Source organism: Apteryx mantelli, chromosome 1, assembly GCF_036417845.1.
Source record: "Apteryx mantelli isolate bAptMan1 chromosome 1, bAptMan1.hap1, whole genome shotgun sequence".
In the NCBI taxonomy this organism is placed as follows: domain Eukaryota; kingdom Metazoa; phylum Chordata; class Aves; order Apterygiformes; family Apterygidae; genus Apteryx; species Apteryx mantelli.
The window spans coordinates 61,056,211-61,081,752 of record NC_089978.1 but is presented as its reverse complement, the minus strand read 5'-3'; the positions used below and the strand labels follow the sequence as shown (position 1 = coordinate 61,081,752).

Genomic DNA, 25,542 nt, shown 5'->3' with positions numbered 1-25,542 from the left:
AACACTATTGCAAAATGCATATGCATTATGGGAAAATATGCATATGCATATATGGGAAATTTTGAGTTGCACAGACACCTGACATCTGGCATCCCCTAAATCCGAGTGCTTGATTTTGGAATTGCAATCTTCGAAATAATGACTGATGCACACAATATTGCCTAAAATAATAGATTATCTTAGAACTATGGAGCTATAGGTCTCTCTTGGTTTTCAGTTAATTGCAATTTATAGTATGTCCTTGAGATCTGTACATTTTCTCCAGAAAATGAAATAATCCATTGACAGTAGCTTATAACTACTTAAATCTCTTTCTTTCTTATTCATTATATGACACACACAGTGATGCAATTCAGCTTTAATATTTTACAAACATTTCCCTCCCCCTGTTTTCAGAACAATCTTGTTCTCTTCCTTTAGCCCTTTCCATAAAGGCAAGAGTTATTTTACTGGTCAGCATTGCTCAGATACTTCCCTATTGTTACTCTCTTGTTTGACAAAGGTTAGAACTTAAAAAAAAAAAAAAAAAAAAGAACCACTACAAGCTACAGTTGCTCTGCAAATATTACTTTCCCTCTTTCCTATATACAGGCAAAAAAGAAAAAAAAAACACACAACACACAATATCTTTAGGCTGATCATCCAAGAAAAAGGCAGTAACAAAATCCACTGCCTATTTGTCCCTCTAAAACCCCACCACACACACAACTTTTGAACCCACTGGCCAGTATTAACCACACATTAAAATCCTTTTATGAAAATCAGAGCTGCACAGAGAAGAGAGCCAAATGAGTGCCCTCATTCATCTCTTGGAAGGACACAGAAAATTTGGTTATGCAGCAGCTGGGCTGGCCAATCTATACATGAGTAACTCCACTGCAGACCCAGATCGTGTCACTCCTTGCCCTTTTGGCAGGACAAACAGGGAACACAAAGAAGCCCGGTGGACATGAGGAACAGAGGATTTAAGAAAGAAAGGTGAACTCTGTGCAAGAATAAAATAGAGGAAATGGCTAGGTGAGACTAGGGACAGGAAAAGGTATTACAGTGACCTGCAGTGAAGCTGGAGTTGCTGCTGTGGACAAGTAAAGGGGACCCGAGACACAACCCCACAAACCAGCCATTTCCACTAATGACACACTGCTCACAGCCCACCACATTGCCCAAACACAGCTACCAGAGCATCCAGTGCTGCAGCGACCTTGGGTTTCCTCAAGCATCTAAGAGACAGTGTCTCTCATATCAATGTGTCCTAGACACCATCTGAGGCAGTTGGGCAGGACTGCCCTTCATTTGACAGGGAAGAGAAGATGGTGAACGGCAATCGCCAAAGGGGAAAAACAGCTCAGCTACATTGCTGGGGAGCAGAGAGGTATAGGCAGCACAATATCAGCCTGTTTCTGCTGACTGATTTCCCTTAGCCTAAGAGACACCATGACCACAGAGCAGCCCTGGGGGAACAGACACAGACAGAGCATCTGTCACCTCCCCTTCCTTGACTCCTTTTCCTCAGGCATCAACCACAGTAGTATCTGAGTATCATTAACTGGGTATTTTACACTGATCAATCAGATGTTTATCACTACAGCTTTCATATATTCTTTGTTGTAGAGCCACTGTACAGTTTGCTACTGTATATAAATAATAAATAGAACTACTATTTATTGATGAGCCTGATGACTTGTAGTTCTAATCTTCATTTTCATCCTCCCACAACCCAGGTCTCCTGATTTTATTAGAATATTCTGTTTGCATTCAAATCTTTCCTACAATGAGCTTAATAGCCAGGCATACAGCTGTCCCACTAGTCTTATACAGCAAGATCTGTTCCACAGATCTCGGACTTCTACCAATAGCCAACATTGATACTGAATGAACTCTCATGAACAAAGCTATGTTTTCTTAATAATAACAGTTGTATAAACATAAGGTCTTCTCAGTTAAAGGGAAACCAACATCAAAAAGCAGTAAAACATGGAACCCTAAACCCTTCTTTCTTTGAAGAAACACGTTTGAAGCGAGGTGTTTCTAGTTATGGGTGAATGAAATGAGAATTCAGCTGCAACAAACGGACATCCAGTCCGTATGAAAGACTAATTAGATCCATCTGAGAAGCTGTGTCTAAAACTGCTTCACATATTTCAAAGGAAAGCTCTTCTAGTCTATCTTTTGAGAAGACTACATCAAAACATTTAGTCACAGCTGACACACATCTATCCACTACAGCGGCATTATTTTTCATAAGCCACAAAAGCTACATTAAAGTAATGTTAATAGACTGGCTTACTTAAAAATTAAATTAAAGAAAAAAAGCACCAAAGAAATTTAGAGCTAAGAAAGCAACTCAAAGCAGCAACGACCCTATGCCAAAGCATCAAGAGATCCCAAAGCAGAGTGTCATGCTGAATTTTAAATGTGCTGAGATTTGCTCAGAGAACAGAATTAAAGACGAAACACCATCCAGGAGCTGCAGAGTTAACTATTGCTTTTGTGGTAATAAGCCACACTCTTAACATTACGTTAGCGTGCTTTTAAATGTAACTATTGCTGCTGTTGAACCAGCAGGAGGAGCTCACAACATTTTTTAATCTATTCATTCTACAAAATTTGGAGAGGGGGTTGGGTAGTTGGGGTTTTGGGGGGACAGGGAGGAATTGGTTGGGCTTTTTCTTTCCACTTTTCTTGGATGTGAAATCAATGATAAAGAATCCACATGATGCTCGTGTAGGTATTGTTTTTAGAAACTAGAAAATAATGATATGACTATTTTAGTGCAGGATCTGAAGTTTGTATGGCACATAAATGAATAAAAAACAGCAGTCAAGTTTCCAATCTTATAGCAAAAGACCATTGTAAAGGAAAGGTGGCAGGACCCATTAAGTGCTGTTATACCAGAAAGGAGACTTACTCATGAAAGGAAAATGGTATGTTATTGCTCTGTATGGTTACAGATATTTAATTTATACTTCAGTTCATTGTCCACTGGAATTTCTGGAATTCCTGGATCATGACCCATGCAGAATTCACTGTCCATTTTCATATTGCGGAAACTCACCATATGAAGCCATCTGTGTGGGTAAAACTCAGGACACTATGCACTAGCCAGTCTTCATCTACTACTTTAGAAGCAATCATTGTAAAAAACTAACTCCTTTTCTGTCCTCTTAGAACTCTACTTTAAAACAAAGAAAAGAAGCCTGATTCTAAGATAAAGGAAGTAAATATCCAAACAGACGATACCTGTTTTTAAAGTATTCTACATTCTAAGTTTTCAGACCTTTTGTTGTATTTTATTTTTAAACATTCCTTGCAGGCTACATACCAGCGCCAGACCATATGGTTACTGTGAGTTTTATAGCAGAACTACAAATCACCAAGAAGCTGGGTATATGATAGACTACTACATAACTAATGTTACCAAGTTATTACACTGCTCTAAACCAGAGGACTAAGCATATTATTAAAACTATAAAAAATTAATTCATTATTTTTCATATTCTTTTTAGTTATCAATCCTGTAGGGTTGATATGCTATATAACTATATGCTTATTCAGCATTGTGTGAGTAAACTAGCACAAGATATACAAACAAACCCATAACAACAATCTCCCTTTATAAAGCAAATACACACTTCTATTGTACCAGTCCATTACACATAACCACCAGTTTAACAAGTATCTAAAAAAGCATGCAGTCCAGATATATTGTTTCTTCCAGTATCTGGCCTACTTTGTTTGGTATACAAGTACACCTAATATATACCTAAGCAGTTTTACCTCTGTATCTTATATAGCACTGTTCATGATTCATGAACAACTTGCCCCAACATCGAAATTCTCTGAGAGACGCAGTCCCACAGGGTGGATATGATACCAGAAACACAGAGTTTACAACAGGATACCAAAGCCAAGGCTACTTTCATTCAAAAAACACAAAGTCAGCAGCCACTAATCCCTGAACAGGAACATAATTATTAAAGTACTTGCCTCCCCCGAGGCAGACATTAGGATCAATGCTCTCCTCAGATTCAGGGGTCCAAGCCTACAGTGCTTGCCTCCCAGAAGAGACCATCCCTACCCAACAGGAGGGGACACAGAAATCTCTACCCTTCCCACAGAAGTCGGCCACAGCACAGGAGAGAAAGAAGGATCCATAAAGCCACAGGCGGTCAACAAGTGGGAGCATTACTGCAGCCCAGTGATAAGGGTATTTCTCTGCAAGGATGGAAGTCGTGGGTTCTGGTCTTGCCACATGGCTAGCTTATGCATTCTGCATTAAAACGCCACTCTAAAAAACACCAAGAGTCTGGGAAACAGAAACTTTAATTCAGAACCTGAATTAAAAGAGTAATCAAAAATGGTCATAGAACCCAGATTAAGCTGTTCACATTATGCTCCATGTTAGTTGCCAAGGAGAAGAATATAAGATCTTTTAAATTGTTCAGATATAGCTAAAGGTGAATGGCCAGTCAGCATGTAAAAGAAAAGATTAGCTAAACTGGAGGACAGGAGGTGAAACTGCACTCCCTTCATTCTTGTCTTCTATACAGAAAATAGTGGAAGGGCAGAGGAGAAAACAGTTTGCTTATACCAACTCCTAAAGAGTCAAGATTTCACCCCTTCTAAAGGCCTTTTTTTTCTAAACCATGACCAGTTTTCTTTAATGAAGGAAAATCTCAAACAAAATGTTGTTCAAGAAAGCACTGTAATTCAAGAGACCACCAAAGCAATTTTAGTGTCCTTCCAGTCGAATTACAGTGCATACTTCTAGGCACAATATAAACAGGAACGTTATGCACCTCAGAAATAGAGAGATATGTTTGACAGTAATTAATCTGATATTTGACACTGTGTTTCACTAGCAGGGGAAAAGGCAGGTACATTTCTACACTTTTTAAACAGATTAAATAAGGATATGACTAAGAGGAAGGCAATTCCAAAAGATGGCTATTACACTTTCTTAAAACAGATAGGATTTTTTTTTAATCTGGGCTTTCTTTTTTTTTTTTTAACATTTAAAAATTAATTGTGAATTCTTCAAAAAGGAATTACATATTCAAAAATATTTTAAAAATTAACTACAAAGTGCAGACATCAGGTAGGTAGAAGAAAGCATCTGATGCCAAGAGATCATGTGCTTTGGTGTATATTTTTAATATCTGTGCTGTTTCTTAAATCCTTTATTAACTAAATTAAATTCATGAATTTTATTTTAAATATGAGTCCAAACAAGGCTAACTGAATTAAGATGGTCAACCTCTTGCACTAAAGAAACTATTTTGTATTGTATTAAATAACATGCAAAAGCAGCTGTGGAAGAGCAGCACCTCTATCATAAAATATTTTCACTGCACAGAAAGGTGTTATTACACACATTGACTAGAAATATAAGCATCTGCAGAAGTTAGCAGTGAAAAGTTTTGTTCATACAACAGCATGTATAATGCAACTGAGAATTTGTGTACTATTGCACAAGTAAAATCAATCCCTTTCTAAAAGGCAGGAAAAGTTTTTCTGCTTATAGATATAAGGACTACGTAACAGATCTGCCCCTTCCACTTGTGCCTTTATATGTGCAGTTTCCCTTCATTCAAACCAACACAGGACTTTGTAATAACAACATATTTTATTCCCTATGTTTCACAATATAACATATATAACATTCCAATATATAACTATATTTTTGAAATGAGAGGGAAAGCTTAATTTATTTCTGTTAAGAATGCTAATTTAAATCTCTACTGGCTACCCCCCCCTCATTATTTTTAATTCTTACAAGTATTTGCTTTTCATCCCTATTGATACAGCCCTCATGTCTTTTATGCAGCCAATTAGCTGTATATTATTATGTGCTTTGACAATACCAGAAATATAAAGTACAAGTAATACTAGTAATAATAATTCTAGTATTCCATTGATTCTTTTACAAAGATTATTAGTTTTATAATGATAAGCTTGAAGAACACGTTATTCACTTGCATAGACTACAGGAAAGATGGTACAAAACACTGAATTATGCTCCTACTTTACTCACATTTGTGTTTAATGAATTAATGTGGTGAAAGTTTGCTTACAGCAACTTTCTGTATCATTGCTATGATTTCATATTATACTATTTCTTTTTTATACTTGATGTTTTACATACTTCAGCTGCAGCTAGCTTGATTTTTGGTGCTATTTCTTCCTAAGTAATTTTTTCTTCCCCAAAAGTGAATTTACAAAGAAAACATTTCCCAAAATAATTTTAAAACCAATTATAACCTTAGTCATAAAATTTACATCAAATGAATACAGCAGAGATCTTAATAAAATGTTTATTACATTTTAATTTGAAGTAAAAGCTTAATCATAAATAGATATACTTGAATTCACTAACTAAATTAAAGCATACAAATAACTACTTAACTACTCTATGCTGATGATACAGGATGCATTCAAATAATGATGACAGTACTTTTAAATAATAACATATTTAAATCATGGCCAAACTTCCAATGCCTTAGACCTGCGCTCTTATGCTCTCATTTACTTGCTAATCATGAAACTGTTTGATCATGAAACTGTTAAGATACACACAAGATAACTACGCACCTACACAGATATCTAGTAGGTTCTTTCCTTCTTTTGAAGAAGGTATAGAAAAAACATTCCTTTTTCCTATAAATTATTTAAAACATTCATTAATCAATTTTTCCTTGGGCTGAACAAGCTTCACAATTTTTTCCAGAGAGATTCATGTCTGTATTATATTTCCTTGTTCTTAAATTTGAATTTAGGAGGTGATTCAGTATTTTGCAAAAATGGTAGTCCATTCTAGTAGTAATCTGAAAAAAGTAATCAAGCTTTCTCTAGTCCTCTTATTCAGTTTGACCTATACAGGCCCCTTTGGAAACATATCAAATTTCCATTTGCTCAAAGTAACTTCTGAACTATTTCACCTTACGCTTAAAAAAAAATAAACACTTTCATTCAGCACAACTTCAGTGATAAGAAGCTACTTCATAACTGAAAACATCTGGACATTCTTTGTCAACTAAACAGAAGAGAAGATGAGACTAAGTGGTCTGGGAGGGTATGCATCTACTACAGCGATGAAGAACACTAACAAAGAGGGCTGTTTTCAAACATGAAAAAGGAGAATAACAATTGTTACTTGCAGAGAAATCACGCAGATCAGCAACAAAGAATTCTCAAGACAGAGGATTCCTATATTATAACAAAGAATCAGGCACAAAAAGGACTATGCCAAAATCATTTTTAAGAATGCAGCTTACTGCACAAAGTATAGCTACAAATTCCTTGTTGAGCTAAAATTAGGATCTCAATCCACGTATAGAGCAACAAACTTCAAATAAAATAAACATGACTGTACCTCCTAAACTGTAATTACTTACTGTTGATATCCATCATTTGAACCTCTGGATTCATTCAGTGTTTTTTTTGAAAGCAGAGAGGTATAGCCAAAAACCAAGATGACCCACCCCTTTCCCTACATCCTCCTCCACCAGAAAGACACTAATTCAAACAATTCTTTAGTTGTCTAATTTGGGTGACATTCATAACAGAGAAAAATAAAACTGAAGAATATTGAAGAAAGTAAAGACGGTAGGTTATAGCAGTGAAAAGATTGCACTACAGTCATGTAATTATTTATCTTTCATTCTTTTGTTCATCACCAAACCTTTTACTTTGTGATGGGAAAATTACAGAGTGGTGGATCCAATAAATAGAACCTTATAAGATTCCTGGTCCACTGTACTTATGTTCTCCTTTGTTCAGGCCACTTACACTCTTTGCTATTATTTTTTATTATAATTTTTAAACTGTGTTATTTCACAGAAAGATTGTTCCCCACAAAAAATTCATCCATATTGCAGAAGGTCAGTTCAAGGCTGTCCATGACACTTAAGTCCTCCACATGCCAATGGCTCGGAGCTGCTCACAAAGTGGCTAGGGAGGAGAGCTCCCATCTATAACAAAGGGTCTCCGCACTGGCCTTGAGCAGTCAGGAGTGGAAGGCTGCAAGTAGGCAACGAAGCCACCATAACACGGATCCACAACAGCCTTGGTGGTCTACATCTGGTTTAGAAGAGCAGAGGATATTACATTTAGACATATGTTAAAATATTACAATTTAATATGGTGGAAGGAAACCACATGGCAATCATCTATGCTCAACATATGTAGGTTCCCATTTGCTTTTGTCTCTCCAGCCCTTTGGTACTCTGCAGAATACTCAAGCTTTATAAAGAAAGAAGAGACTCCAACCTTCAACAGCAAAACTGGGTTATGTCTTTGTATCAATAAAATCAGAAAGTAAACACATTTCACAGCTAGATTGTCCTATTCATCAAAAAGGGCAAGATGAAAAAGATTCCTGTCTGAAATCGGACTAAACAAAAAGATTCCAGAGCCTGGTGGGGGGATGTTTCCGGACTGTTTGTTGCTGTTTTACATTAGTCTTATGTAAAGAAGGGTATTCCTCCTTCAAATTTTATTTTAGCAGTAATCTTGATTGTAGGATCTTTTCCTCCAATGACAAAAGGAAAAATGATGAGTGCAAGAAGAATACTAAACTAAGGCTAGAATCCATTCATCTGTCCTCCGAAGAGCTAAATGGATAAATGATAAGCAGTCATTTAACAGGCTCATAGCAGTTAATACACAGGACAAGGAACAAAGAAAAGAACAAATGACATTTACACAAATTTAGTTTGTGAGTTCTTGGTACACAAGAAAACGTTTCGCCAAAGTAGCTAAGTTTTAATTCTCCAGTCAGGTCATTAGAATCCTTTAATTGCTAAAGCGTTTGTTGCTAAGTCGATAGGTTAACACCAGAAACTGCTGTCTGATCCTGAAAATTCTAGTACACTAATTTTGTACAAAATTAAGTATTAGAATATATGTTGTTGGCTTCAGAATAATAAGAGAGCTACCTTTATTTTAAAAGAAGTATTAGGAAAACTAGGATTTGCAGAAGCTTTTTAGCCTCCACTGGAAACAAGAAAACTAACCTTTTTTTTTGTTTGTTTGTACTGCTTCAGGCAAACAGTATTGCTCAGATTTGACCATGTATCTTCTAAGCCCTTGAGTTTTGGGAAGCTAGGTCTCTAAAGTGTTCAAAAGCAGCTTGCATCAAGAATCTCTGTTACTAATAAAGTGGTTAAAAAGGGATGGTTAAAAAACTCAAAATCCTGAAAAATGAAGAGCAACAAATAGCAGTTAGCAATGCACAATTCATTAAGACTCTCACAATAAAGGAAGAAAACCACAGATGACCCACAGACCAAGATGCTGACGAATGATCTGTTCACAAGCAGCAGGAGCCATGGAGAAGCCTGCTGCTCATACTCCCTACACAGAGAGCAAAGCAATGCACACTGTGAGGTGGTGAGGTTTCAGCTGAGACTAGAAGAGTTACAGAAAAAAGAAAGGAGTCACTGTTGGAAGAGTCCCAGCGGTAAACAAAAAGTAAATCAGAATGCGAACACTGCTGCTGCAATGCACAGTTTGCAGCAGGAGCAAATTTCTGAAGGGGAATGTGAAGGTGGCCCTCCCACTGGGCTATCTAACCGCACTACGGATTCAGCTATCTTTGTCACAAGCCACAAGGGGACACAACCCACAAAGTCAGGAGCCCATGTCACACCAACTTAATAGAGAAAAGTAAATCCAGAAGTTCAAAAAGTGAGGCTTGCATTTCTGATGGCAACGTTAACAAAAAAGGCTTTGAATTTTCCCATTATTTCCAATGGTACATTATGCCTCCTAGTCAGAAACAAGATTTCTCCTTCCTACTCTTTGATTTTTCTTCTTTAAAGTTTTAAGACAATTGTTTTTCCATTGTAAAGCTTTGAAAAATATTTTCAGAAGATTTGACTGTCATGTTTATTATATTCTCTTGTCTGCAGCACAATCAAACACACAAGAAAAAGAACCCCTGCAAAAAAGAAAATTATTTCTCCAGCAACAATGAATAATAAGTGTAACTCTAGCACAATCTTAGTATTCAAAAACAGTTACCTGCTTTTTATAATACCAAGTTGGGGGGGTTACTTTTGAAAACGTTACACCTTAAGGTTTAAGTGGGATAGACACTATGGTCATCAGTCAAATCAACCCACTGGGATCTGTTTCACAAGCTAAGGAATTTTCCAGATAAAAGTAAATTATGAATGATCTCTTCCCCAAGTATTCAGGCTTTGGTTAGGGTAGAATCAGAAGCTCCTGTCTCCTGTCCCATACTTCCTCCCTGTTGCTTATGTATCCGTTCACCTGCGACACAGGCGGTGCACAGCTCCCCAGGAGCGCTCCCATCTCCTCACCTACAAGAGGCAAAAGCGGCAGCATACTACAGGGATGCACGGACACAAGCAGCAACGTTTGCTGGCCTGTCATTCCCCCCTGGATGGCACTCCTGCAGAGCACTGCTCTCTCACAGCGCTTTCCCTGCTTATGAAAAGTAGTAAAAGGGGCCCAAAATGGCTTTTTGAAAAACACAGGAATTTACAAAAACAAACAAGAAAAAATAAGCTCAGGCCTAACTACTCATTATTGCCCAGTCCATTACGCCAGACCACTTGATTATATTGGAGGTGTTACTGTTTGAATAACAAACCAAAGCACTGAAAATCAAAGACTTCAATATATGCCATGTTAAAACTGGGCTTAAATTAGCTGCAGTGCTCACAGTGCTGCAAGACACAAGAACTGTTTAGCAATCCCATTTAAATTGACTTTTTTTGAATTTTATATCAAAATAAGCGGAACAATTTCTTTTATGCTGTCCCCACATTTTGACTTCCTAAACTGTTGCTGATTTTGGCACTGAGGGTGCTTGAAGGTTTTAGAGGCTGCTGAGCAACTTGGGGCTTTTCACAGCTGGAATTGCAAAACAGACAGATTTGTAATGTGGAATAGGTATGTATGCTTTTCTGTATGTTAAAATAATGAACTAGCAACAATAGTATTACATTTTCATCGTCCCTTCTCAGAATTAGCACCTCTTGAAGATACAGAGTGCAGTTCACAACTCAGCTGCAAGTGGAATCCAGAACTGACTCATATATAAGCCTGTATTTTCAGTTATCTTCACAATCAATAGAGACAAAAGCATAAAAGAATATTTAAGCCTCCTCTGTCTGTAAACTTTCCTCAGTTTGACCTAAAGACACAACTTTATTGAATATAACACAGCCAGCATAAGCTTGAGCCTAAGATAACTATGTGAAAATGAAATAAGTCACTCAAAAAACAAGCTGGGTGTGGGGAAGTAGGTGCAGATGCCTGCCTGTTTAATTAGCTGTGCTAAAATCAAACTCCTAATTCAGAGAGGTCCAGCTACGATATTAGATTTCTAGGCACAGAGCAGAAACAACCTATCCAACACCCACAATAAGCAACAGTCATCTTGTATCTTCTTCGCAGCAGCAGATGGCTGACTGCTGTTAGATAGCTACACCGCAACATAAAAGGGGAAAGGATGATGGGCAATGACTGTTGCTGAGAACAGCTATCTCAGCCGCACAAACCTCAGTGCCAGTCCAGCTCTAAACTGGGCTGAAAACTGGCAGAGATACTTTGTTGTTTGAGCAACGGGTTGTCTCTAAGTTCACAAGATGCCTGTTAGAGCTATTATATAAATTTAATTCTGTAAAAATCTGCATGCAGACATGCCCTCAACTCCTGAGGCAGAATTCCACAGGTGGGATGAATGTCACAGCCATGGACAGAGCAATATATTAGATACTGAGCAAACAGTTGTTTAGGATTTCATGGAGTTCTTTCTAAAAGAAATCACAACTACAACCAAAAATGACCGCCCTCTTTCACATTTATGGTAGTACACTTGCAACTGAAAATTCACAAAGATGTTCACCACAACTACTGATCTTCTCTCTATCTATTATTTTTCTGTGCAGCTAGCATGATCCATATGGAACAGAAAGTATCCCTGGTCTCCACTTGCACTCTCTGCTTTCACAGCCATCGTGAATATAATATGTGAAATACAGTGCGACAGAGGTAGAGATAGTATAAAAAAGGACATCTGCTAGCTGTCTTCTTGCTCCAGTAAGGCCAAAGAGAAAAAAAATCTAAATATTCATTATATCAATTCATGTAAGTGAAAATAGCTAAACATGACGAAACCTAAAACCATGACCTAAAAACATGACGAATTTCAACTGAAAATCATGTCTTTTGAAAAAAATTTTGAGTAAAGTAGAAGTGAATCACCAAGACAATACCGTCTTCATTGTACTTTTGTCTAAATGTCATCTTTCATAGGACCTTCATGATTCTGAATGTGAAATATGTGTAAACAACATGACATACAAAAATATTATGAAGCACATGTTGCAGAAACTTCTTCAGTGAAGGCTGACAAGAAGAGCCAACAGCTGCCAGAGGTAGACTAGATAACTTCTGAGGTTCCTCACAGTCATGCATTTCCATGATTCTAAGAAAAAGCGACTCCTTTAGACCATTTTGATAACTTCTGCCTAAGGGTCAACAGATACTATGCAAATCAACTGCCCATTTTTAAAAGTCTCAGCTTGGCTGTGGAATTAGCATTAACCGATTTACAAAGTATTTCTCTTTATAAACTTACCTTCTCAATACCATCTTTCTGCCTTTAACGCTGACAATATTAAGTGATTAAGTAATTATCTTAGAAGATTTGTAAAAAAAACAGTAACTTATACACATGCATCTAAAGTGAAGGCACATCACGAAATACTGGTATATTACTACATGTGCATACAATTTTACCATTGAGCTGCTGAATAATTCCATTCCAGATTTATCTTGCTCAGTCTGAATTTTTTTTTAATCACTAACTTAAGCAAACGTAATTTTTTTGGCATGGCAAGTATTTTCTTGCTCTCAAATATCTACAATGGACACATAAGACCTTATTTCTAAACACAATGTTAAACATGGTTGTTAATTAGAAAACTAATCTAAGAAACAAGTAGATACAAAAATGTTCCAAAAACATGAGCTGAGTAATATCTTTGTACACTAGCACTATTTAAATAACATAAGGAGTCTAGTATTGTAATTCACAGTCATGCCTACTACAGATGAAATAAACATCTAACTTAAGTCATTGAACAGATGGAGAACTGTAGAAGAAGTCAGGAATAATATACATTGTCTCAATCCATAAAATTTCCTAGAAAATGAGCAGAACTTACAGAAAATGACGAGCCATTCTTTGAAACTGCAACAGGGTAAACTCCATCTTCTAGATGCACAGAGAGCTCCCAGCTACTTCTCTGCGATTTAGCAACAGGAATTCTAAAAAAGAAACAGGCAGAAGAAGAATTTTTAACAGAGATTTCATGCTTCACCCATTTTAACCGGAAGCACTTTCCTCACAGGATGGTCATGAAGGATAAAAAAAATACCATTAGCTATGGACACAGTTGGAGAGCATACTTGAAAAAAAATACTAGATACATTTTTCTGTCAAACGGTATATTAGGAGAAAATGCAGAGCAAGTTCTTTCTAGATTTGCCTTCACACACTGGGTACACCAATAAAGTTATAACAGACTCTTGAGTACAATCAACATTGGCTGCAGAATTAGTTCAAACAGAATGAAAAGCAGATGAGAAAGAGGTTTGGCAGAAGAACGGCAACAGTGATAGCTGCAGCATTCTTGCTAAGGAGAAAACACTATCCCTTTCATCTCATTCTCAGTAAGTCTTAATTATAGTCCAATTAGACAAAAAAAATGCCAAACAAATAGTATACATAATTTTATAATACACATTTTACATTATTTCATCCACAGAGACCTTCAAATAAACTATAAGTAATGATAAATCACAACCCATATGCAGGATTATACCTGTTCCTGCAACAGTCTGTGAATGCACTAGCTATCAGTTAATACAAGAAACTTGCTTCTTTTCAACTTCAGCTTAAAGAAGCAAATCTGACAGCATGGAAATCAGACCTGAAACTTGCAAATTCAGAGCAAAACAAAACATTTTCAGCTATTTTATTTAAAATGTATTCATTTGTAACTTTGATTTCACTATCCTCATCCTAATTTCTCAACTCTCCAAGTTTGTTGTAACAACGAACATCATAAGGTACACTGTAAGCTTTTCTGATGAGCAGTAGCCTCCAACACCACATATGAACAATGGCAAGCACCACTGTGGCCTGAAGAGAAAAAGGTATGAATAAACAAACAGGGCAGGTGGAGTTTAAACTCCATTAAGACAAAGGTACGTTATTTTGGTATAGCTTTTCCTCCACATTGACTCTTAATGTTTAGAATTCTCTGTAAGAAGTCTACAGGGATAATAAATTCATCACATTTAGATCTCCTCTTAAAAATAATTTCTGCTATAATGCTCATCTATTCACCATCAGTAGACTGTACTGCTCACTGCATTATTTTAGGGGAGACTTCAGAATCTTAAAACTTGAACCAGATTCTATTTCTCAACATTACACTGGAGAAATACATGTTTCTGAATTTTGCTGCATGCAGCCTGCTAAGAATTCAAATGCCCAGTGAACCAGACCTCCCCAAAAGTGCTCAGTTCTCTGTCAAATCAACAGGGAGAAGTGCCGTTGAGGCCTCCAAAGGCCACAGTAGGAGAAACTGTCTGTTGAAGACAAACATAATATGCTGACTAGCAAAGAATTTAGGCAATTACTTTAAGAATGTTGGGTTTTTAGACACCTAAAATTTAGGCACAAGTTACCTAAGTTACTTGATTTAGGTACAAGGTACCTAATACCAAGCAAGCAGTTTCTAAAAATTTTGCTTTGCAGTTTGCCTCAAGGGGAAAAAGGAAATACTAAATATATTAGCTAGACAAGTAGATATATATTTATCATTAGTCGCTTCTAGATCCATACCAAGTAGAGTCTACATCAAAATTCTGAGTATCTTACCTCAGCTATTATCACTACCCACAAATTTCATACACAACACCAATACTGAAAATAACCTGTTCCCAAACTAGCAATGCAAAGAGTTACCTTTGGCATTAACATACAGAGACAACTGTCAAAACAACAAATCCGAGGAAGTATTTATGGCTCACTGGTTGCAATGACATTTCTCAGCACCTCATCTTGAGGTTCCTTTATGTCACCAAAACATTTACCCTGGCTGATAGGAAATGCTACAGACACTGGAGTTCCTGAAGAAGAGGAACTGAGGAATTTCCCGGATAGGTAGTAGGCAGCTAGCCGAGAGATGTTTTCACTGCACTTCCTGGTATCAGAATAAGAATGAATGTAGTGGTTTTTTGGCCGAGTCTGGCTAAATTCTACATCATATTCCATAGCAATAACCAACAGGATTTAGCAGTTTACAGAAGCTTCGTATTTCTTGTATAAGAGGTAAAACCTCAACTCGGACACAGCTTAGTAGATCCGCTTCACTGGTGGCAAGAGATTCCTTATAATCCTGCTGGCATGGCCCTGCTTCATATTGCATTTGACTGGAAGTGACCTCATGAATCTGGCTGCTGGCCATCAAAGGAAAGACAGTCTTGTTCTCCAGCAGGGATTATTTTTGTTCGGTCCTGTCTTGCTGAGCCTTGTCAAGTGTATCTCCAAACAGGATGCATGCCTCTTGAAAGGCATGACTATGATCACTGCTTTGCCTGCGTTTCAAAGTACCACAGAGTCATATAATTCCTCTTTCTGCAACACTGGTGGTCAGGAGGGCAAGGTCCAGAGCTGAATTTAATACCAAAGAATGCTGCAAGTTGTACTTCTCTCTTGGAATTGCTGTATTCTTTTGCACAGGGACATTTTTCAGCTTTGCTAATCAACTGTCTGTGACTTTGTAATTGTAACCTACAGTTACATTGACTAAGATGGATACATAAGTTAGCTCATGAGAATCCTACTTTTTGTTGTTTTCACTAAAATCAACTTTCTTTCAAGCAAATGATTCTGTAGCACTAGACTCCATTCTAATGGGATAAAAAGTTTCTTCATACTGGTAAAGATCACAAAGTACAATCTGGGGAAAACTTCTTGGATCTGGAAAGGAAGTTTATCAAGTCTATGAACTGCTTTAGAAGTGGAAAGGTTTCTAGTGCATGGGAAAATGGGAAATAATCTCTTTGTTCTTGGGCAAAGTTACTTCCTTAGCTGAAAACTCTTCTAACTCCTCCAAAGAGGAGACATCTGGACTTCTGAATATATTTTCCACTAGTTGATGGAAAACACTCGAATTTCTGAATATTTCCAGAAATTTATAACTTTCAAAATTCTACCTACTGGGCTGAAATATGACATTTTTATTTAGACAAAAAATATTAAAAGAAAAAATAATGCAATTTTTACCATCTTAAAAGATGCAAAACATTCAAGGTTGGCATTTCAGGCAGAAGAGTTCCTCAGCTTTCCCTCCTACCTCAGATTCAAAATCTACACAGTATTTCTTTTGTAGGGTTACACACACACACACACACACACACACCCTTTCTTCTCTTCATTTTGGCAAACGAAGTCTCATCGCAGAAATTACTTTCTTTATGCATGGAGATCACTGACTGCAGGAAGAAAGAAAATTTTAGCAGCAAGACGCGTACTGGGTGAACACGAAGAAGGGCCACATAGAGCTATGCGCTGTTTTCCCTCGCCAGGAGTACCACACACACGGAAAGAGCAAAGGGAAGGCAAAAGGCTCCGCCGACAGGACAGAGGGTGGAGAAGGGCATCCTGAACTCCTTCAATACAGAAACAGACAGTTCTGAACTGCCTTTTACAGGGGAGTTTCATGAGCAATAGGGGCAATAAGAGTATGGTGATGGCCTGGCTTTAAGTCATAAAGACACTAATATAAAGTATTTGAGCTATAAAAATATTTAAATGGTATGACAAGCAAAAGAGGAGTGTCTCAATTTTTTTTAAATCTCTGTCACTATTCATTAACTATAGATGATGTCAATTTATTACAGTCTCACAATTTATTTCATACATAGCACAGTGTCTTATGTCCCTTTTACCCCCAGCTGTCATGACAGAGAGAGATACTTTATAATAACGCAGCAATTATAGCTCTTGCTTTCTTTGCAAGTTTTCAGTGAGGGAAGCAGACAACTGTTAAAATTTTTAGATCGACACACACTTACTGTGCTCATGGAAAACAGACACTAGTTTAACTATTATCTATTCCAGTCAAAAACAAATAACGAAAGAAAACAGACATTCACAAAAGCAAGTCAAGTAATAGCTCTGTCCCAGCCTATCCATTTTGATTGTCACCAACCAATCAGATAGAAGGAACTCAATAAAACTACAATTTTCTGCAGTTTGTGGCAAATAAACTCCACTCTCCTGATTACTGTTGATGATGTAATGAGCTATGATAAATGTCACCAGCTCCTAAAGGGTCATGAAATTGAGTATAGATTTCTTTACTTCCAATTCAAAATGAGAGTTCTAACGCTGGGGGAAAAAACTTGCAAATTCTTTTACTTCTGATACTTTTGCTGCATAATACTTTAGGTAAATACAGAGAAATCCCAAACTACCATAACTTTCTCCAATTATGAAGGATTATAAGCATTCGAAAACCACATTCTAAGACACTCCGTAAAGCTGTTTCTCAATTGTGCAATTACCTATTCAGCAGTTAAATAAAAGTGAAATATTGACTTAAAACAATGTTAATGGTCAAAGAATCATTAAGAAATCCTTCATCATAACTTTCACAGCAGGTGGCCTGTAAAATGATCAAGAATAATGTGCTGGATTCTGTAGCCACCAAGGTCAGTTTCTGCATACAAATCTTTGCAGGGGAAGAAAAAAGACCTTCAGAAAGTGGGCCATTCATCTGAACCAAGTTCAGAGAATTTCCAGCACTGTGAAAAGATATGTTATGCAAGCACATAGATGTATTCAGTGGGGGTAGACTGAACCAGCTACATGGAGACTACAAAGGAGCCCTCCCATGGCTCATGAATAAGTCGAGGAAATGATCAGAAAAAAATGGAGAGATGTTTAGACAGATGGCCCACTTAAAATGCCTGGGACAGGGCATAAGCAATTTTAATGAAACTTTAGATCTACCATATAAATTGTTTCTTATTTTCTCCCCACTCCCCCCTCCCATAAAAACTCAAGAAAGGCAAGTAGAAATTTAACAACTCAAACAAGAGTCTATCTTACGATGTAAAAAAAAAAGGCAAAAGGGAAGCCAGTCTCACCCTTTTGAGCATTATTGGTTTAATAAGTTCATATATAAAGAAATATCCTTCAGAGAACCTTCAGCTATCAGATGAATATAAAAGCAGGGGACGGATAGATTAAAAGAATTCTAAACAGAAGTGTACCGCCAAACAAAACACAAATCTAAGCTTACTATCTGAGTAAGTACTTTCAACACTTTCCAACATAAAAGTTCATCGCTGCACAGAAAAGATAAAAGCAGCACTTTCACAGGATTATTTTAAGAACTAAAAATTATGTGAAAGGAACCTAAGAATCTGGGAATATTTTATTCAGCAATTTGAAATATTTTCTACAGGCATTCACACACATTTTCTACATATATTCAGATTGCTTCATCTATACATATCACACATGCACTTTTCCTTCCTTCCTTCATACGCTTTATGTATGCATATGTATATATATATTCCTTTCGAATATACCATCATTATAGTAAATTATAGTTCTACATAGGTCACACAAAAATAAAAATCCCTACTAGCCTGTGTGCCAGCAGATCAGACAAAGGCTGAAAGAATTACTCGGTGGTTCTGTCAAAATGGTTTTTATATTAAACTTGCTTGCATATTGAATTTAGACCAATAACAAATATGCATATTTATAGCCATATACAAAATCTGAATAGTGACCACTGGAAAAAATTAAATAACATGGAAGGTAAACTGTATAATAGAAAGCACTGCTTAAAAAGGATGCTATGGAGTGAACTGTGCTTTCATTCAAAACACTGTACTTCTGGATACTTCATTTTCCTTTAATAGCAGCCTTTGGGGGAATTTGCTTTGACATAAGGGCCTGTGATCCAACGGCCAATGAAAACCTCCAGTGCCTTTAATGACCTCTAGATCAAGCCTAAATGATGAAATAGATAAAGCTAGATCCTATAAAATATTTAAGTGCTTAAAGCAAATTTAGGCTGAATTTAGCTATCCAGATCTAAATCTGTGGCCCAACCCGTCTTCCCTTCATTTAACTAACAAGAAACCCTGCAGACAACCTGAGCTCATGCTGGCTCACCCTCCTCCGCTCTCAAGTTCAGTTCTGTGAGCAAGCAGGGCTCGGCTCCCATGCACGGTCACCCCAACCTCACTGCTCTGCAACTACCTTGCCGCTCAGCCTGGTGGGGCTCCAGGAATTAGGGGCTGCTTTGCCAAAGTTGTGTCCACAGCCTTAAGGAGGAGGTGCGTGCTCCGAGCACAGAGGCAAACAAACATCAACAATTTTGAGCCTCTTGAAAAATCTCTTACGGCCCTCTTCATTTTTAAAGCTGTCAGGAAGAAGAGGTAGGGTTGCTGCTATTGCCGATCCTATTATAACGAATTGGTGGCCATAGCACATGCACCCAGCAAATGAAAGATCTGGGTTATCGGTCCCCTTCAACCTGTGAGGGTTTGAGCCTACCTCTCTTTTCTCTCTCTCAGGAGAAAGGGCCTGTGCCCAGAGGCAGGCATTAGGGGACTCACCATCCTGCCTGCTCATGGTAGGAAGGAATGAGAGATTTATGGAGGCACAGAGAACACAGCTTTGTAGCCTGATGATGCATCCTATGGGAGGAAGAATTCTGGTATTTGGTTCTACTCCAGGAAATTTTTATGCACTCTGCATTTAACTCACTGGGTAAAACACAAAGCAATTCTGGGAGCTGAAAGCAGAACCCAAGACCACCCCATTCCAGGGGAGGGTCGGACTGCCCAGTCCTTCAGCAGATGACAGCATACTCTGGAAATTACAAATAAATAAATGTAAAACATGATATCTGAAGCTCATTTCCTCCTATGACATGTCAGGGCTTACTTCAGCATTTGATTTCTCTTGGAAAAAACAAATACTGCAAGCATTAATGCTGGATAAGAGATGTTGCTCTTTGTCCCATTGCAAGCATTTCTGAGATGGGAAGCAAGGAAGCTTCAAATCATGAGTTCACAAGTACATAGAAAAGACATTTATTTTCCATACAATTTACAAGTCAGCTTCTGTTCTGTTCTTTCAGACTCTTTCCTGAATCAGCAAAACTGTTCATCAAAGTAAAAACTACCCGCATGCAGGTGTTTTTAATCACATCAGTCAACAGTATTGACTTATGCTGATAATTGCTTCAGAAAAAAGAAAAAGCTGTTGGTCATCAAAAAAAAGGGTTCAGGCTATTCCTCCTCAATTGAAGTACTTTATTTCACAGCTGTGTCTTTCTCTAACACTTACTGTTGCACCCTCTATTTTTAGTATTGGTTTGGTTTTGTGCGAGTTTGAAAAAACAATAATGATAACAAGAATTACAACAAACACTCCACAAAAGGGAGAGGACAAACCCTATACAAATTTTGCTGTGTTTCCTTGAACAAGGAAATTTATCAATTTGCTTATGATGCAGATATTTAGGAATAGTCTCAGAATAATTATCCTACTTTCTTTAAATGCTCAAAGAGCTTCAGACACAAATTACAGTGAAGCAGTAGGGAGGGCTGCAGCTCTCTTAACATCATTCAGGAGCAATTACACCCTCCCGTATATATGATACGATGAGGCTGGGATGAAAATGTTGAGCAGCCAGCTCCTGCACTTCTATTCAGACAATGGTTGTGCCCACCAATAATGTTCTGTTTTTCACATTGTATTAAGTTTAGATTATTACAGGTTTCCTATGCATGTTAAAAATAGACAGAAAGCAATCTCTAAACTACTAATATGAAAATGGTGATGAAATGATGGAGTACATATTAATAAACTTGATAACATAGGAGTCGTTCAATTTTACATTGACCCATAAGACAACTTTGCATACTTGATAATTTTTTTTAAACATCTAGGCAAACTCCCTGTTCAGTTTGTTCTAATCATCTAAAATAGTGAAATCTGTCTGATTTTTAGCTTACTAGTCTCAAACTAATTGCCACCAACTGCTGTAACATTGAATTCAAACCACATTCACAACTTTAATCTGTTGTTCCTTTGTTCTGAATTCGAAATTTCAGTTATTCTCCTATTTTAAGACTAGAAACTCTGGAGAGTAACAAAGTAATCAAGACAGTACACAATGGGTGTGAGAACATTAGTGTTTCAGTTCGGTTCTGGAGTAGCTTTTGAAGCAACATCCCGATCGATCATCTCCACCAACTGTGCTTTGCAGAACAGACTCAGGACACAGAATGCAAGTAAGACGGAAGACGCTCCAGAACTGCACCTAACACGCTCCGGCCACAAACGGGCATTTGGTGCATGGGACTAAGCTGAAGTCCAGTATACTTAGTGAGAATATCAGCTCCTCAGCACCAATTGTTTCACTCTAGAGATCCACTCATCCTGGTGCACACCCCAAAGATAGCTAGATTAACTACTGCTGTACTTAAGAATGAAGAATCTTTTATTCATATAAGGGGTTTTGGTCTTAATCTCTGCAATTACACTCCTTCAGAACCATAAACTCAGTGTTCAGCTTAGCTCAGTAAATGTGGTATGAGGCCATAGTGTAAAGGATAAACAAAAAACTGATACTTAAATTCAGACTCAAAAATCTTTATTTAGTTGCCCCAGTAAAAGAAGTTACTCAGTGTTTAGCTCCTGCCAGCTTCTCTCAGTTGAAAGCAATGAGAGCATTTGACAACGCAGTATTTTTGAAAAAAATCATACTGCCAATTTGGAGGACCAAATATATAAACTGGAATCAAATTTAAAACTTCCATTTTGAAAAAAATCTTGGCCTGACGTGCCAGTGCTTTATCTATCCTGTTATATAATAATATCATCTTGCACATATTACTCCATCTGCAACCACCAATAATTTACAAGCTTAATCTGGAAAAAATGCATGAAGTTATCTTTTTCATATTCAGAGATATGCATTTGCACCCATGGACTGACTGCCATATCAGTCATTTAAAGGCAGTAACATCTGACTGTCAGCAAGTGCTTGACTTAATAAATCAAGAACTAGATCAAGAGTGAGAGATATTACAGTCAAGGGAAAGGGAAGTCATCGCAACAAGGCTGTCTCTGAGGAAATTTGGCAACAACACTGGGAGTAAGAACATCAGCCTTCTAATGAGAAATGATAAATTATTTTACGCTAACAGGAAAAGAAATATGTCTCGGAGCCAAGCTGAAAATACTTTCTACAGAACACCACCTCCACACTTCGTTTTGAGGTTATTATTAAGAACTATGTATTAAATGCTACCTTTCCTGTGTTTAACAGTTTTATTTAGGTGTCTCATTTAGGTGTCTCATCTAAGACTTAGATAGTCTGCAAGATTGACAGAGCTACTTTTGATCTATCAGTCCACCCTGGACTGACCAGTTAATACTGCCAGAAATATGGAATAGTTGTCTTTCTGCCACACTTCACAACACTTGTGACTTATTCTCTCTGAAGCCTGTCACAAATGCAATATTTCTGAAGGTTATTATTTAAAACAGAATTCTACTAATTTTTTATGCATCTTGGGAAGCATAACACTTGCAGCAGACTTCAGCAGGGTTTCAAAGTATTGTACCAGCTCACTCCATCACACAGAGATTAGCACTTCCTGTATACTTGGTTGCAGCTGAGCCAGAGGAGTGCATACAAGAGCTTAACCATCTCATGCCAATGAGTTCACTTTCATAATACAATTGTACTGATCACATATGCTCTACCATGATTTTTTCTCTACACAAGGCTTAATTCAGTAAATACATAGGATACACATTCAGGATGGTGTATAACCCCAGAAAAGGATGGTCAGATTTTCCCTCACTAACCATCCTACATGCCATAGCATAGGAAACAGAAGCTGGCCTTGAAAAGTGATTAATTTGCAACAACAGATTATTTTCTAGACACAGGCTAGTTTTTCATAAAGATGCTTCTTTACTGCATACACAAGAACCGGTGCTGGGTGGACAACAGTGCAAACATCAATGACACATGTACCAAACCACAGACAAATCAGATCAGAGCACCAGGTTAGGAAAACTCAAGCCAGTTTCAGACAGGCAGCATAGTAGTCACTCTCCCTCCCTAACATGTAAAAAATGTGACGTTTCACAGATTTTAAAGCTTTGTTCTCCGTTTCTTCCACACGAGCTTCCTGTGGAACAAATTAATAACACTAATTCTGTTAAATTAAAGAGAAGAGCAGCAGAGGCAAAGAAAAAAAAAGAAAAAAAATTAAAAGGATATTAGATAACACAAAACATGCATCTTCAGTAAGTATTAATTCTCCATACCTAGTCTATTATGGCACATAAAAGAGCTCCAATGACTCACATTACCTTCAACAAATCTTTTACCGCACCTTTACCTTACAGCCAGAGTTCACACCATTGAGCCTTAGCCACCAAGGTTCACCATATTCTCCCTTTATAACCAATGGAAAGAGAAAGGTATCTCTCCACAGTGAGTCAGACCTCAAATAGGCTGAACTGCCTTTTGGAGACACTTACCTCTATTATATTACTTAGTCAATATGAATCTGGGCCACAGAAACCCAGCCTCAAGTTGTTATTAACAAAATCACATGTATTCAGAAGAAACCAGACCTCTGCTTTCACTCCACATATTTCACATATTTTGACCACTAATTTTTCTGCAGGCTAAACTCAAAGTAGGAAACCAGTCTATGTGGGAGGGACAGACCCAAAGAGTGGCAGTAACACTGCTGCACATAATGATTAAGATGAAGTTGATCTTTTGCTTAGATTTCTCTCTCTGACTTATTTGGGGGGAATAATGATGGATATAGCATAGCAACATTTAAAAAAGGCCTACTGGATAGAACACTTGTCCATCTAGTCGAGTATTTTGTGATGAACAGCAGATAACCAAAGAGGGTATAAGGATAGGGCAAGAATCTAGTCACACTTCTACTAAATACTTGCCAGAAGTTCCCTCTTCCTCCTTGCCTTTATCCAATACAATTTAGCTCTAAATTTATTCAAAGCAGTTTGGTAATCCACAAATCAAAGAAATATTTTCTTAAATGTAAAACACATTTTTCTACATGCTATATATAATATATATATATATGCATGCATATGTGCCATATGTGTACATTTCTTTATGCTATATGCAACATTTTTCTTTAAGCATGATTTCTTACACACCCAATTATTATACAATTAAAATGATTACACATATTGTTTAAAGAGATAATATTGTTCCCTCTTTCTTGGTAAGCTGATATATAAAACTAAATTTTTCTCTGAATGTTCCTGTTCCAAAAACAACCATGAACAAACAAGTTTACGGTCAAGAGGATGCTCAAAAAGAACACCAAACTGTTCCTCCTGACACAGAAAAAACAGACACATTTTGGACAGGAAATATAAAACAAAATAGTTGCACAAAACATGACTTGGTATACACTACACCTAACGGATTTTGATCCAGCATCTGTAACTATTCCCATTGGAATAGGAATTCCTGGACATTTAGATGAAAAACTACTAAGTAATCAGTAAAGAAAGAAATGAATAACCAGAGGAGAACCAAAGTATTTTCAAAATGCACATCCAGAAGTAGCGTCTGGCAGATGAGAGAGGGTATCTTAGTGAGATATTCAGAAACAATTCTCAGCTTCTCCTTCAACTCCAACCTACTTTGTGCTCTCCCACTCCTGCTGATGGAAACCATACACAATGACAGGCTTGTTCTCTCTAGAGAACTCAAGGAGACTTCCCAAAGTCTTCTTGTCTATATCCAACATAATTTCTCTAAAAGGCAAATAACTGCAGCCCTTTTCCATTTGAGAGGAGCTGTCCCTGTCCCTGAAGAGTTGTGTTCTATGCTCGGCACACCGCAAACATGACAATTTCTCACCACAATCCAATTCTTGAAAATGGTGGACAGCAAAAGGCCACCAGTTCGCACCACCTCCCTCACCTAGGAACAGTAAGGGCTGGGTGCTGCCAAAAGAGGACCTGCTTTATAGCAGGTAAATTTCAGTGTCTGGTAGAAAAATGGGTGGCCTGGAGAAAACCACTACTGTTTCATCAAGATGGATCAGATCACCATTCATGGCAGACAGAGGAGCCTTAAAAACACATACCACAAGACCATGGTAAAGACAGAAGTTAAAAACCTAGGAGGGATACCAGTTACAGGTTCAGAGAGCACACTCTCCTTCAAACTAAAATTTTAGCAAGCATCCGAGGGTATTTGGAGGGCCTTTAAATCTGGAATTCAACAGGCAAATAAATGATGCCATAAGAAGCAAATCATTATCAGCAATTATTTGCATCTTTGCACTGTACACTCCTAGATCAAGACCAATTTTACTAACCACCACAGAGAGACAGAAAAAAGACCTGCCATCATCATCTCCTTTCTAAGTCAATGG

The 25,542-nt window shown here is 37.5% G+C and overlaps 1 protein-coding gene across 2 annotated transcripts in view; it reads right to left on the bottom strand.

Annotated features, from left to right (window-relative positions):
- PCCA (propionyl-CoA carboxylase subunit alpha) overlaps positions 1 to 25,542 on the bottom strand; it is a 301,944-nt gene that overhangs the window by 104,102 nt on the left and 172,300 nt on the right. For both annotated transcript variants that reach the window (XM_067293647.1, XM_067293657.1), the window contains exon 19: positions 13,203 to 13,305. In XM_067293647.1, the coding sequence (XP_067149748.1) occupies positions 13,203 to 13,305 (103 nt within the window). The remainder of the gene's footprint in view (positions 1 to 13,202; positions 13,306 to 25,542) is intronic.